This window comes from Emiliania huxleyi (assembly GCF_000372725.1).
Source record: "Emiliania huxleyi CCMP1516 unplaced genomic scaffold EMIHUscaffold_9, whole genome shotgun sequence".
In the NCBI taxonomy this organism is placed as follows: Eukaryota; Haptophyta; order Isochrysidales; family Noelaerhabdaceae; genus Emiliania; species Emiliania huxleyi.
The window spans coordinates 74,833-89,177 of NW_005195301.1; the positions used below are offsets into that span (position 1 = coordinate 74,833).

The 14,345-nt window shown below is 64.9% G+C and overlaps 4 protein-coding genes across 4 annotated transcripts in view; all 4 read left to right on the forward strand.

Moving 5' to 3' along the window:
• Window positions 1-6,666: 6,666 nt before the first annotated feature.
• On the forward strand, window positions 6,667-8,381 carry EMIHUDRAFT_97157 (hypothetical protein; the record flags this gene model as incomplete). The annotated part of the gene is made up of 2 exons (XM_005757603.1): window positions 6,667-7,361; window positions 8,060-8,381. The coding sequence occupies 2 exons, from the start codon at window positions 6,667-6,669 to the stop codon at window positions 8,379-8,381; spliced, it is 1,017 nt and encodes a 338-aa protein (XP_005757660.1).
• A 425-nt stretch (window positions 8,382-8,806) lies between these two features.
• Window positions 8,807-9,948, forward strand: EMIHUDRAFT_461939 (hypothetical protein; the record flags this gene model as incomplete). Its single annotated transcript, XM_005757604.1, has 2 exons — window positions 8,807-9,310; window positions 9,409-9,948. The coding sequence occupies 2 exons, from the start codon at window positions 8,807-8,809 to the stop codon at window positions 9,790-9,792; spliced, it is 888 nt and encodes a 295-aa protein (XP_005757661.1). The 3' UTR covers window positions 9,793-9,948.
• A 1,064-nt stretch (window positions 9,949-11,012) lies between these two features.
• Window positions 11,013-11,772, forward strand: EMIHUDRAFT_350992 (iron-sulfur cluster assembly enzyme; the record flags this gene model as incomplete). The annotated part of the gene is made up of 2 exons (XM_005757605.1): window positions 11,013-11,117; window positions 11,240-11,772. Coding segments are annotated over 2 exons (366 nt in total), but the record flags the coding sequence as incomplete, so codon positions are not given.
• Window positions 11,773-12,379: 607 nt separating this feature from the next.
• The window catches only part of EMIHUDRAFT_198838 (hypothetical protein), a gene marked incomplete at both ends in the record, with an annotated part of 4,283 nt that continues 2,317 nt past the window's right edge, over window positions 12,380-14,345 (forward strand). The window contains 3 exons of the mRNA XM_005757606.1: window positions 12,380-13,626; window positions 13,686-13,943; window positions 13,973-14,280. Of these exons, the coding sequence (XP_005757663.1) occupies window positions 12,380-13,626; window positions 13,686-13,943; window positions 13,973-14,280 (1,813 nt within the window). The remainder of the gene's footprint in view (window positions 13,627-13,685; window positions 13,944-13,972; window positions 14,281-14,345) is intronic.

A 14,345-nucleotide genomic window follows, 5' to 3' on the forward strand; every position in this document is an offset into this window, starting at 1 on the left:
TAAGTCTGAAAAAAGTCGGTCCGACCGCGCGGAGCCGTCTGGCTCTCTGCAGAGCCCTCGCGGGCACGCCTGGTCCGCGGCGGCGAGGAGGGAGCGAGCGCCGAGAGCAACGTCAATCCTGTGTGCGAGGGGGAGGGGAACACACTTATGCTAGTAGGTCAGGGAGGTGTAGATGGCCGGGGTCAACCACCTGCACTCGGATGAGCCGCAGCCTAATCTCCGCCGTCGCCGCAGCAGGCAGCAGCTTGCCAAAGGAGCCGCCAGCGTGGAGTATAGGTGCCAAAGCTCTGCTCCATGGTGTTCGCCGCCGATACGCGAGCCCCACTTTTGTTGCTGCGCACTCTCATCTATTGTGGACGGGACGTAGCCTTCTGGCACGGGCAAGACCTCGGCTGGCACGTAGGAAGGTCGAGGTCCGGGCTCCCCCAGTCCCATGTTGACGACACCAGTAGACAGCTCCTTGCCGAGCATTGATGTGCAGAGGGCCTGGTAGATGACTGGACCAAGGCACTGCACACCGGAACCAAAACACTGCATGCACTTGCTCGCATCCGGCCCCGCTGTGCTCTTGGAATGCAGCGTGCCACGGCACAGGCAGTGCGGCAAACGCTGTATGCTCGGTCATCATCGCCTCCGTGCTTGTCCCTGCAGCCATACTGCGTCAGTTAGCACTGTAGGCGAGAGCACGCCGAGCACCGCACTCGTTGCAGCTGCCGAGGGCTGCACGCGTAACTGCTGTGGGCGCCCGCGAGAGCGCGCGATGTTTTGTTCTCCGCTCGAGGTTCTCCTGAAAAGAAAGATATCCGGCCCGAACGCTACGGTGGAGCACAGAAAATCACGCGCACCAACTCCAATTAGAACTCCAATTAAACAAAAACTCGAATTAGCAGACAGAAGAACGCTATCGCTAGAGTGAAAGCCCCGCGAAGCGGCGCAAAACATGATAGCTGGGCTCATCAGTCCTGCTGTCGAGTCACCTGGGCAAGAGTCTGACAACGACAGCTTGCCAGGAAAGGGCAGCTACACGTCCAGCCACGCATCGAGTGACGACGAGCAACCAGGAATCCTGCTCCTCGACGACAGCACATCGATCATCGTCCTCGCATGCCACATCATCGACGACAGAAGGCAGGCAAGCCATCCCAGTGACGCCCGATCGACCCACAGCGATCCCACGGCTGAAGATCTTGGCATTGCGCTATCGCTGGTTGTTGCGCCCTGCGAACGACTTCGGTGTGGGCCGCTCAAGTCGGTCGAATTTATTCAACGCTCTTGGCATGCACGGCAGGAGAACGACAGCGGGGTGGCGCAACTTCCCCGATCCCCTTCACTGCTTGAGATGGCTGCACAGAACGCAGTATGGGCTCGGGCGTCGGTCCATTCAGACTGCGGGGGAGCATGCATACCCCACAGCCACGCTCCAGACCGCGCTGCTGATCCGGCAAATTGGAGGACCTCGTGCCTCTCGGCTTCTCTTATGCGTGATGCCAGCAGAAAGGACGCTGATGCATGCTCAAATGAGGCACCGCGTATCTCCTCGCAGCTGCAGCTGGCATCCGCCGTGGACTAACGAAATCTGCGATCTCAGTGCCCCAGCACGCAAAATTTTCTCTGCAGGGCTACCGCCCCGCACCCCGCCTGGGATGAATTCACACCTCTCAACAGCTGTTCACACTTGGAAAACTCACCGGATTTGGGCCACTTGCCTGGGCGACCCTGGACCCCTGGCGGACGCGCATGACGTCGGCCGGGACCCCCCGTGCGGGGGCCTTCGATCGAGTGGCTGCACTAAAACCTCCAGTCCAACAGTCGGATTCCGCCTCATGCCCTCATCACTGTAGACGATGGCGAGCGCATGTTCCAGGTGCCAAAGCGAACAATCCAGCCCAGTGAGCCCCCATCCTGCACTACTATGAGGTTGCCCCGTTGCACAAACGTGCGCACCATGCCGCCCTGAGCCCTTCCTGTCAGGCTGTCCGGTGCTGTCAGGTGACAGGGCTGGTGGACTAACGTTAGCACACCTCAGGGGGAGCACTGACTACAGATCGTGCCAACACTTGGCGCAAAGGTCGGTGTTAGCACAGTCTAACGGCAGTCCCAAAACAAGTGTTAGCACGCCGTTAGAACGGTGTTGGCCGACACCCTCCGGGTAAAACCCGGGTATACCTGCAAAAAACCAGGTATACCCGAAAAATACCTGTGGGTCCGCGTCAATGCCGCGCGCGCCCTACTCCCAGGGCCCCTGCGCCAACTGCGGCTCGCACCGCCTGCTCAAGTACGCGCACCCACCTTGTGATTTTTGGGTCAAAATCGTCCCGATTTCATAATGTTCGTTCGTACGTGCATCCGCGGCGCCCAGCGCGGTGCCAGCGGCTCCCATACCTCTAAGAGGCCACCCACCTCCGTATAGACCCTTATATCCGCGGTTTACGCCCAATAGAGGCAGCTGCAAGAGGGCCCGGACGGGCACTGCGGCACACACTGCTCGCTGCTCGGCCATGCGGTAGCGTCTGGTGATGCCGCCCCTGCGCGGGCGGGGGCGTCTCGCTCGGCAGCAACTGCGCCGCGCAGCGCAGGTTCGAGGGTCGCGGTGGGTGGGTGCACTGGAAGACGTAGCGGTCGAGAAAGCGCTCAGCGACCGCTACGTCTCGAGGATGGAGCCGTCGCGCGGACCCGACCGGCCGACCGGCAGTAGCAGCAGGCGCCGGAGGGCGCGGGAGGCAGCGGCGACACCTCGGGCCAGAAGCGCGAGCCCTAGGCTGGTGAGGGGGCCCGCTCATGCGTAAACGGCTCTGGGACTTAGCTAAATCGCGCATCGAAATCGGGACGATTTTGCCAGGGCACCGTCACAAGGTGGCACCATGTGCGCTCGCTACCGGTGCCAAAAGGCAGCATCGGCGCTGCGCCAGGCGCGGCTGGCAGGTGGCGGTGCGGACGATGCGGTCGTGCCGACATTCTGCTTCAAGATTGAGGCAGTGCTCGGCATGCGCTTCTGCGAGCCCGAGCAACTCATCGCAAAGAAGCGGCGCAACAGGCTGGCTGCTGCCGACAAGGCCATGTGCTACCTCACGCGAGGCACCTTCAAAGAGGACAGCAATGACGCTGGATTCATCGACACGCGCTCGAGGAGCTGTACGAGAACTGTGGGGCAAGACGCCGCTGAAGAATGCGCTCAAGAAGTATCGAAAGGCGGAAGAGGAGGATGTGATGCGGCGATTGCCGACACTTTGAGGAGGGCGTCGAGCACGAGGGATACGATAATGAACTTAGACATAGGGACCCCATCCATGGGACATGTTCGCAATCGCAGCTGCGGGTGTGAAGTGAATAATATGCTACATGCGCGTTCTTTACATACTAAAACAAAGGGCAGCAACAGCCCCTACCCTCCCCAGACAGGCGGGTCCAAGTAGATGACTCACGCACACAACGAGACGAGCGCGCTGTACACCAACTCTGTACCCCGCTTACCGCGTCCTAGTTTGGACGCACTCGGCGCGAGGGCGGTGCCGAGGCGGCGGACAGCCTAGGCTAGACGGCCCGCCACCCTGGCTAGGAGCAGTACGCGGAGGCTGGCAGGCAGGCACACATCGCATCGCGCGGTCCCATCCCGCCCCGCCGCCCGCCTAACGGAGCGTGCCAACACCTCCCGAGTGGCAGTGTTAGAACGTTCTAACACCTCTGCAGCTGTGGTGTTAGCCGTTAACGTACCAACACCGTTCTAACGTTAGTCCACCAGCCCTGTCAGGTGATCTGTCGGGCTTTCGGGCACTGTCAGGCACTGTCAAGTGCCTCTGTCAGACCAGCTGTCAAGTGCTGTCAGTGCTGACGGGTGCTGTCCGGTGCTTGTCTGACAGGCGAGGTGCTCTGTAGCTGTCAGGTGCTGTCGGAGCTGTCGCGTGTTGCTGTCAGGCGTTGTCGGAGCTGTCAGAGCTGCCAGGCTGCTGCTGCTGTCAGACCAGTGTGAGTGGCCGCACACTGCTCGGTACCCCCCCTGCACATCTAAAGTCATGGCCGACCCCCCCCCCAGCAGCAGCGCTCTGCTGCTGGGGGGGTCGGGACCCCCCCCCCCAGCAGGAGCGCTCTGCTGCTGGGGGGGTCGGGACCCCCCCCCCAGCAGCAGCGCTCTGAGCTGCTAGGGGGTGCTGGCAAAGTGGCATCTCTGTATCGACAACTGTAAGTAAGTACGGTTAGCGTTCCAGTCGCCGGCGAGGTGCTGGATATTAAACGGCTTGAGGGCGAGCCGCATGGCTTCCACCACGTCGCTGCCCGCCATTGCGGCGACGCGTCGCGGCGGACCTGACAGTGTTGCCGCGCGACGGGCCGCGCGCGCGTTTCGAAAAAAGAAAAGTCCTTAAGCTCAGTCGATCGATTTCGACGAGCGAGCGATCCGAGGATCGAGCGGGGGACCGATAGGCTAGAGAGATCAACGCTGACCGATCATCGTCAGCCGAGACGCCCGAGTGAGTGGCTCACTATACGGCTGTTAGGGGGGGTGGTCCAACATAGCCTCACAGGGTCCCAATTTTTTAGTAAACCCCCAGCCCTCGCCCCGAGAAAGGTTTTTTGGGCTGGAAGGCGGGGTGAACCCACCCCCCTGGAGGGTCCCGTTAAAACCCAACCCAAGTTGGAAGGGGCCGCCCCCCCCAAAAAGGGGGAAAAACGGGTTCCAATCCCTTTTTCTCTGCTTCTCCGGTCCGGGGGGGGTGGGGCCCCCCCCCCCCCCCCAGCAGCAGCGCTCTGCTGCTGGGGGGGTCGGGACCCCCCCCCCCCAGGGCATCGAGGAAGATCGCGCTCCCGGCGACAGCGACAACCCTCTCCTCACTTTTGGCCAAGTCTTGCGCGCATGACCCTGTTAGCGTGTGCATGCCACCTCGCTGCCGCAAGCCAGGTCCCTACGCCAAACGTCTCTGAAAATTCTCTATTTCGAGCTTGAGATCTTACAGAGGGCACCCACTTCCCTCTCCATCCCCGAGCAGCGCTCCCGCCATTTCGAGAAGGTATCAGACACGCCTCTCATACTGTAGAGCCGTACGATACCGTACAGAGAGCCTCACGACCGCACCCCCCTGTATATGACCTACCGCACCCGTACCCGGCTACCGCCGCCGCGTGCGACGTACGTGGCGCCGCTGGCCATCCCGGCTGCTGCCGCCGCCCCTCTCGACGCCGCTCCCCTCGCCGCCGGTATCGACCGCGCCGCCGACGTTGGTCGCGCTGGACGGCAGCGCGTCCCCAGTCTCGCCGTCGCTCTTCTCGCCGTCGCTCGCCTCGCCGCTGGTATTAGGGGCCGCGCCGCCGGCGCCGAGCGTCACCTGCCTCCACGTCTCTTCCTCTAAGGAGAGGAGAGGCTCGGCGTCCGGGTAGCCGTCGTACTCGACCGCATCCACACGAGCCGGCCGCCCGAACCTACCTCCCGCCACGTGATGGTGGCCGGCCACCACCCCTGCTCGCCTAGGATCTCGACGTGCGTGCCTATCTCGATGACAGCGTGCCCGGCCAGCCTCGCCGTCGCGTCCACGCGCAGCCGCTCCGCCGCGCCTCCTGCGGCTCCGCGGGCTGCCGCAGCACGTAGTGTCGGCCGTACTCCGCGCCACCCGCGAGGACGTCAGCCGCTCACCGTCTCGACCGCCGCCTCGATTGGCGGAGGGGCTCGACCCGTCGTTCCGCGACCTCCTGGAGTCCTGGTGCGCCGCCCGTCGGTCGACGCCCTCGCCCCTGCGCTCCACCAACGATGCCGTCGCTGTCCTTGTTGACGTGTCTGTGATTCGGGGCCGCCCATTTTAGGTCGCCCATCTCTCACGCCATTGGATGCAGCCGAGATGCAAAATCCAAAACTGCCGTACCCCCCTGACCCCCCCTCTGGACGCGTCCACCCTCCGTCCAACATTCGCATCCCCTCTTTTACATACAATACCCCCCCCTCTTCTCCACCCCCCCCTTGACCCCCCCCTGGACACGTCCACCCTCCGTCCAACATTCACGATCCCTCTTTTACATACATAAAACACCGAAAATACATTCCAAACCATTCCAAAAACACACCACACCATCTACACACGTTCCTTTGCTTTAAAATCTAAAAAAAAAATCGAAAAATTCACATTTCAACTATATAGGCGGGTGCGGAGCTGGCCTCCCCTATCCAGCATCCCGCACTCGAAGCGCACGCCGCCGCGGCACCGTGCGCGATCGAGTGGCTGCCAGATCGAGCCGGGCTAGCTCAGTTGGTTAGAGCGTTGGATTCATAACCCAGAGGTCACCAGTTCGATCCTGGTGCCCGGCATCTTCTTTTGGCGCACATTAACCCCCCACGGTGCCTGGCATCCTCTTTTGGCGCACATTGACCCCCCACGAGCACCCACGAGCACCGCTGCACCCCAAGGACCTTCATTAATGTAAATAAAGAGGCAACGCTTGTTAAAGAGATATTTGTTGACAGCCTCAAGCTACGCGCCGAGGCCAAGTTTCCGTGACTCATCCGTCGAGCGGCCCGTCCGATCATGCTCTCCGAGTACATGCTCTCCGAGGCCTCCCGGCGGGCCACGGCGCGGCGAGCCGGGCCCCAAGCCGACCCTGAGCCGCCGCCGACCGCCGGCGGAGCGCACACGTAAAGTAAGAACGCGACTACGCTTTCGTTCTTCTTCTGAAACGATGTCTCCTCATATGTCCAGGCCGCCGCTGCCGCTCCTGCAGCCCACGGCCTCGCTGCTGCTGCCCCTGCTGCTGCTGCAGCCCACGAGGGCCTCGCTGCAGCCCAACACGCTACCGTCAATGGCGCCGCCGCCCTGGTCACCCGTTCGAGCGCCGCGAATCGCCGACCGCGGCGCGGGCCGGTACACCCAGGCGCGGAGCGGCGCGGACGGCAACGTCACGCTCTGCTGGAACGCAGTCGAGCCCGAGGCGGGCCTGCGGCTCGCGAGGTGCGGCGGCTCGTCGTGCGAGGGCTGGTCCCACCCGCCGACGCTCGTCTCTGGCGCCGACGGCGATCCGCGCTTCATCCGGATGCGCATGGCGCACCGCTCCTCGCGGCCAGTCCTCTGCCACACGTCGAGCGGCGGCCGCGCCCTCTCGCTCGGCATCTGCCTCGACGCGGTCTGCAGCCAGTTCAAGGCGGTGGAGCTCGAGAGGGCCGTCAAGGTGCGCCACTGCGACCTCGAGTCGTCGGGCCGCGAGGGCACGCGCGTCGCCGCCGCCCTGTCGGACGAGGCCGGGTCGCGCCTGGTGCTGCTGAGGGTGGACCTGCCCACCGGCTCCGTGGCGGCCAAAACCGTGCTGGCGACCGCGGCGGACCCCTTCACCGTCAACGAGACGACGCGGCGCCCCGAGCGCGGCATCGAGGGCCCCGTGCTCGCGGATCGGTCCCTCGCGTACTGGGACATCTCGGGCCGGCGGCTGCGCCTCGTCTTCGACACGGCCGACCCACGGCCCCGCCGCTCGCCACTCGCCGCCGGACGCCCCCGCCCTGCCCCTCGCGACGGCTGCGTCGGCGCATCGTGCTAGGCGCTCGAGCGTGGTGGTGGCGCAGGGCGGCGGTGCGGGCGTGGCGGCGGCGGGCGGCATGGTCAACCCCGGGGCCTGGGCGCGCCTCCTCGCGGTCGGGAAGGCTCTCCCCCCCCCCGGCGCCGGCACGGGCGCCGGGCGCGAGACACCGAGTCCGCCTGCTGCGCCCGCCCGCCGCAGGACGCGCTCCTGCTCACATTCTTCGACCTCGCCCGCCACTCGCTCTTCCTGGCGCGCTGCTTCCGGCTGCTTCGCCGTTGCGACGCGCCGGTCCGCTCGCTCCGCCGCCCCGCCGCCGCCGCGCCGAGCCGCCGCAACCGCGCCGAGCCGCCGCAGCGCCGCAGCGCCGCAGCGCCCCAGCCGCAGCCCTCGGCCTCGGCCTCGGACGGTGATCCGTGGCGACGCCCTCGCCCCCTTAAGGTGCTGGTCGACGCCACCGCCTTCCACGGGGACATCAGGCGAAGGAAGCCGCGCCCACAAGTCGCCCGCCCAGCCGCCGCCCCCGCCGCCGCTCTCCCCTTCCCTCGCCCGCACCTCCGCCCCGCCCCCGGCGCAGCGACTTTGGTGCGGGCGCCTTCCCCGACCTCGCCCTCTCGCCGCACGGCGCGCCGGCCCTCGCCTACTTCGTCGAGGCCTCGCCCTCGCGCGGCTGCCTGCGGGTGCTCCGCTGCAGCGACCCGCTCTGCGGCTCGTGGCGCCTCTTTGACGCCTCGTGCGGCCCGCGCGGGTACGGACGGGACGCCTCGCTCGCCTTTGGTCGCGACGGCGCTATCGTCGCCTCGTTCCTCGACCTCGACGGCCACGACGACCCCGCGAGGATGATTGCGCGCGTGGCGGTGTACAATGATAGCCAGGGCGCCGTGCGCAGATTAGATTAGATAGCCGAAGGCGAAGACGAACAGAGTCAGACTCAGAGAGTGTTTGTTAAAAGAAGAACACTGAACACAGTCAGGCTCGGACTCGGGACTGGAAAAAAAGAAGGAAAACATCAACCAAAGGAAAAAAGAAAAATACGAGTGGAGGGATGCGAGCTCTCGCCCGGCAACCCTAGCCAGGCCTCACGCGCTGGCCGCGACCGCGACTGGAGATGACTATTTATTTAATTAATCATTTATGGGAGGACGGCGCGCCCGATCGATTGCGCCTACTTTCATGAGCATCTGAGCATGGTAGTTATCTATTTATTTATGGTAGGCGCCGAGTGATGCGCGTATTGGGAGCGCGACTGAGGGATCAGGGACGGCTCGGACGGGAGACTATTTCGGAATTCTTTCATCCGGGGTAAGCATTGCGGCCGCTCCATATGTACATGTTGCTCGCCGAGCTAGAGGAGGCGCTTTTCATTCCGCTCGCGGCCACGCCGCTCGCCCAGGCCGTCGGCCTCACCCCGCTAGCCCTCGCGGCTGGGGTTTCCTGCCTCGCAGCCCAGCTGCTCCTCTTCGTCGCCTTCTCCTACTTGCTGCCAGACGGCCCGTGGCGGAGGCTGCCCGGTCTGACCGCCCACCAGTGCATCTGTTTCCCGCTCATGATTGGCCTCGCCTGCGTCGGAGTCCAGGATTGGTTCCTCTCAGCAGCGGTCCCGACCTCGTTGAGCGGCCGCGTGCTGGACGAGCACCGGCTCGGAGGCCAGCTGGCGCAGCTGGTGTACGGCGAGCTGCTGCTGTGGGACATCCCTTGCGGCCTCCTCGTGCCGAGCCTTCGTGAGCCGCTCATGCTGGCGCACCACTTTGGGATGGCCGCCGTCGCGTACGCGACGCTGAGCCCGCTCTGCAGCTACTACGCCGTCTTCTTCTTCGGCGCCATCGAGGTGAGGCCCGGCCACGCCCCGCACCCTCTAATCACGCCCGCGCCACAACCCCTGTGCCCATGAGACGCGTCCCGCCGCCGTCGCCGCCGTGTGCGCAGGTCAGCGGCATCCCGCTCTCGATCGTCGACGTCTTCCACCCAAAGCACGAGAAGCACGTCCGCCGGGGCGGCGGCTGGTTCGAGTACGAGAAGGCCTCGCCGCTCTGCCGCGCCGTCAACGAGCTCGCCCGCGTCTGCTTCGCCGCCGCGTACCTGCCGCTAAGGGCCGTCTATTTCCCGTGGGTGGTCGGCTCACAGGCGGTGCCGGACATGCTCGCGACGCTCGCGCTTCCGCAAGAGGAGCGGCCAGCCGCGCCCGATGCTGCGCTGTATGGAGTGATCGGCTTCGGCATAGCCTTCTCGGCGCTGCAAATGTACTGGGGCAAGCTCGTCTTCACGCAAGTGCTGCACGTCCTTGCGGGCCCAAAGCCGAAGGGCGAGTGAGAGAGAAGAGGGGGCCTCGCAGACGACCCGGGTTTCGCAGCGGCACGCGTCTGCACGCGCCAGCCACGGCGCCGTGCGACGCCGCGCGCAGTTAGTTACGAGTAGTAGTTGCCGCCAAAGCAGCGGGTGTGACTTGAAAGAAAAGAACCGCCGTCACCAACGCGCACAACGGCTCACGGGAGGACTTGTGGCTAGGTTGTAGGTCGTAGTCAGTGTTAGAGCTCCAGCCTCCACAAGAAACACGCACACACTTGGAGCACTTGGAGTGCGGTCGGCGGGATGAGAGGACGGCACGCCGCCACCAGTGACAGCCGCGAGCGCTTGGAGCACTTGGAGCGCAGTCAGCAACCTCACGTCCAGGACCGGGGAAAAAGAAAGTAAGAAAACAGGACAGAAAGAAAGAAAGAAAACAGACAACCCAAGGGAGGGATGGGAGAACAGGAAAAAAAGAAAGAAAGAAAGAAAACAGACAACCCAAGGGAGGGATGGGAGGACGGCACGCCGCCACCACACAGGGATTTTAAGGAGAGGTGTGTGGTGCGCTATCCGTCGCCCACCCTAGGGAGTCTGCCTCTTCCTATCTCTCTTCGCAGTCTCTCGCCGATTCTCGCTGCAACCTTCATGCCACCTCGCGGTCGTCCCACCCTCGTCGTTCTCTCCCTTGTCACTTCCTCCTCTGTCGCGTCGTTCTCTTCTGCCTCAGGACAGAAAAAAAAGAAAGAAAACAGACAACCCAAGGGAGGGATGGGAGGACGGCACGCCGCCACCACACAGGGATTTTAAGGAGAGGAGTGTGATGCGCTAGCCGTCGCCCACCCTAGGGAGTCTGCCTCTTCCTATCTCTTTTCGCAGTCTCTCGCCGATTCTCGCTGCAACCTTCATGCCACCTCGCGGCCGTCCCACTCTCGTCGTTCTCTCCCTTGTCACTTCCTCCTCTGTCGCGTCATTCTCTTCTGCCTCGTCCTGCGCCGCCGCCGCCTGCCGTTCCCTTGTTCTCTCAGGACAGGGGAGCTAAGAAGCGGTCCGCAATTTTCTTTCGGCTGCCTGAGCGAGAGCTTCCTGGACGTCGCGCCCTCGCTTCCATGTTGGCGCGCTCTGTGCGCCCTGCGCCTGCCGCGCTCCGCCTCGCCGTCGCGCGGCGCGGCTACCACAAGAACATCATCGACCACTCCTCAGACGCTCTCGCGAACGTACGGATCCATTCGACAACGGTAGGATCGTGGACTGTCGGCACGGGTCTTGTTGGCGCGCCGGCCTGCGGCGACGTGATGAAGCTGCAGCTCAAGATTGGGAAGGACGGCAAGATCGAGGACGCCGTCTTCAAGGCGCGCGTCCCCCTCCCCCTCCCCCTCCCCCTCCTGCCCTTCCCCCGCCGCCCCGTGCGCCGCGCCGGAGCCGCCCATGGCCCGCTGCCGTCCTGAGCGCGCCCCCCGCCCCGCGCGCGCAGACGTTTGGCTGCGGCTCTGCGATTGCGAGCTCGTCCTTCACCACCGAGTGGGTCAAGGGCAAGTCCATGGACGAGGCGAGTAAGATCCAAAACTCAGTCATCGCGCAGCACCTCAAGCTGCCGCCCGTGAAGCTGCACTGCTCCATGCTCGCCGAGGACGCCGTCAAGGCCGCCATCAAGGACTACCAGTCCAAGCAGGAGGGTCGGGCGGCGGCAAGTGAGGAGTACAAGCCGGAGCCCGCCTCGGCGGCCGCGCAGTGAGCTGCTGGCCATCCACGGCGCCTTCCTGCCGCCCGGCGACAGCCGGCGCCAACCTCGAAACTCGCGCCTCGCGCGCGCCCCCCCTGGAACTTTCCTTCAACCTTCCTGCGCTTGATCGCACACCGCCAGCATTTTCCGCCCCGTGTCTTGTCTGTCCTGTGCCGCCACACGCGCAAAGCCGCCGCTGTTAGTTCGTCGCCCCCCGCCCCCCGGTCCTCTGTGGAGAGTTAGTCTGCCGCGTGCAACCGTGTGGGTCACAGATGAGTACTTGTACTGTGTTCCGACTTCGAGAAGCAAACTCTAGAAAGAAGAGGCAAAAAAATTGTTCCAGTATTACGGCTTTAGCAGGGTTGTTGTGTGCGAGTATGTGTAGGCCGGTCGCTCCCCCCCCCCCTCTGGGACGCCGCTGAGTCGTTTCGCAGCTAAAACTAAATTCGGTTGAGATCGAGCTCGTTGCAAGGATCTGCAAGGGCCCTTCGCCATGGGCGGTACCTCCCAATGGGCTCTCCGCCCCGTGTAGCTCCCCGTGCGTGCGTGCGTGGGTGGCCGCTGCCGGTGCATCCCACAGGCGGCGGTGCCCGTGTCCATTACGTCGAACCCCGTGTCCTCATCCGTCGCTCGAGTCGCATGATCCGCGCCGGTTCGGCGCCCAAAAAATGACGGGCCCGCTCGGCGGCCGCTGCAGGTGATGGAACCGCCGCTACGGAAAATCGGAGGCAACCTACCACTTCTACGGACCTTTGCGGCGATGACCGTTGCGATTTGCAGCGTGGCCTCGATGGTCCCGAGGCGCAGGCGGCGGTCCAGATTTGCTGGCAGTGGGGCGCTGGCGGCGGCGTCCCACCCTTCGACCCTGAGAGCGAGGCTGCTCAGCAGCTCATGCTCGATCTGGTCAGCGGTTCCGTGCCAGTTCCATCAGGTGTCACGGTGACGAAAGCGGTGGCCATTCAGATCTACCTGCTCTTCCAGGAGAGGCGGCTGAGGCACCTCGCTTGGAAGGACATATTCTTCGTCATCGCCTCACTCTCTCTGGGCTACGCCATCGCAGCGCCGTCGGAAGCCGCCATAATGCGGCTGCGGCGCACTCTCTACGTCAAGAGCGACCGCACGTACCTCGGACTCGTCGCCGACTACAAGGAGCGCATGAAGAAGCGCTCCCGCGACGAGATGCTGAAGCAGCTCGATCAGGCTGAGGCGCAGCGGCACTTGATGCAGCTCTACGACCGCGAGCCGCTCAACTTCTCCTTCGCCGAGGTGGCGGGCGGTGGGGGCGGCGGCGATCCCGGCGGTAGCGGCACCGCCACCACGGCTCCCGCGCCGACGCAGCCGGCGCCGGGGCCTCTCGACGTCCGCACTCGCACCCTTGCGACGCAGCTCACGCTGATGGCGGCGGGCGCCCACTGCGATTTCGCAAAGGGCACCCGGCCGTACTTTTGGGACCGGACAGCGGAGAGGTGGGTGCAGAGCACGGGCCCTACCGGGTGGTCCGATCGGCTGGGCGAGCTCCCGCTCGACGTGCTGCGCATCATCGACGGTACGGTGCGACAGGTCAAGCTATCCCGTGCGCGGCGCGCAGAGACGCACGAGCTCCAGGCCATCGCGCTGCGGAAGCAGCTGGACGACGAGCGGCGGCGGACGGAAGAGCTCGTGACGGCGGCGCAGGCGAGCAAGCGGGGGGCGGAACGCACGCTCCGCCAGGCCGCGGCTCTGCGCGACCAGGCTGCGGATGAGCGGCGAGCGACGGAGGCGGCGATGGAGGCGGCGCGGCGTGAGCACGAGATGGATCTCAAGGAGGCGCGCGCCGCAGCGGCGGCAAAGTACAACGTGCTGCGAGCCGAGGCGCGCGCCGAGCGCGTGACGGCGGGCGAGAAGATCACCGAGCTCGAGCGCATCATCACCGAGCTCGAGCGCGGGCTGCGCGGCGCCAAGGTGGCTCTCAGAGCGGCGGGGCGGCAGGCGGTGGCGGCGGCCGATGAGGCAGCGAGCGAGCTCGAACGCGCCATGTCCGGGCGCGTCTGGTCGGCCGTGCGCGAGGCGGACGCGCGTCGGGAGGCTGCTGAGAAGCGGTGCAACGACCTGCAGGACGAGCTCGAGGAGCTGCAGCAGCAGCTCGGCTCTCGGAGCCAGTGAGTATAGCTGAGATAGTCGACCGCCGCCGCGCCGCCCGACCGACCTGTCTCCGTAGGTCGCGGCAGCGGGATGCCGAGCAGCTGAAGTACTTCAAGAAGCGGACGGAGGACTTGCAGGCCAAGATTGCCGCGTACGACATGCGCGCCAACCGCCGCTTCTACGACATCGAGCCGATTGCCGAGGAGAACGCGTTGCTGCGCGAGCAGCTGGCGGAGGCGCGGGCGGAGGCCGCCAAGTACAAGGGCATCGCGGAGCCGGATGCCTCGCACTTTCGGAACGGCGGCGGCTACACCCTCGAGCACGACCTCACCAGGTGTCGCGGCTGTTCATCATCTTTGCGAGGTTCTACCGAATCAAGCTGCCGACGCACGTGCAGCGCGTGCCGCACAAGAAGGTCGCGGGCAAGATGACGTACGTTGAGCGCACGCTGCTGTACGTGGGCGGCAAGACGCACGTGAAGGAGGTGTGTGCCGTGCTGAACCAGGCGCACAAGCTCCAGGTGGGCGTGCAGCTGCTCGAGTCGCCGAACGACTCGTACTGCTACATCTCGGACGGCGCCGAGTCGCTGCAGACCGACTACCTTGCGCAGCTGCTCTCGCGCCGCGACGCCAGCGGCAGGCTGCAGACCATCGCGCCGACGCCCCCCTCCTGTATGGGATAGCCCGCCGGGGGGGGGGGGGGGGGGGGGCTTTCCCCCGGGGGGGAAAGGGGGCCC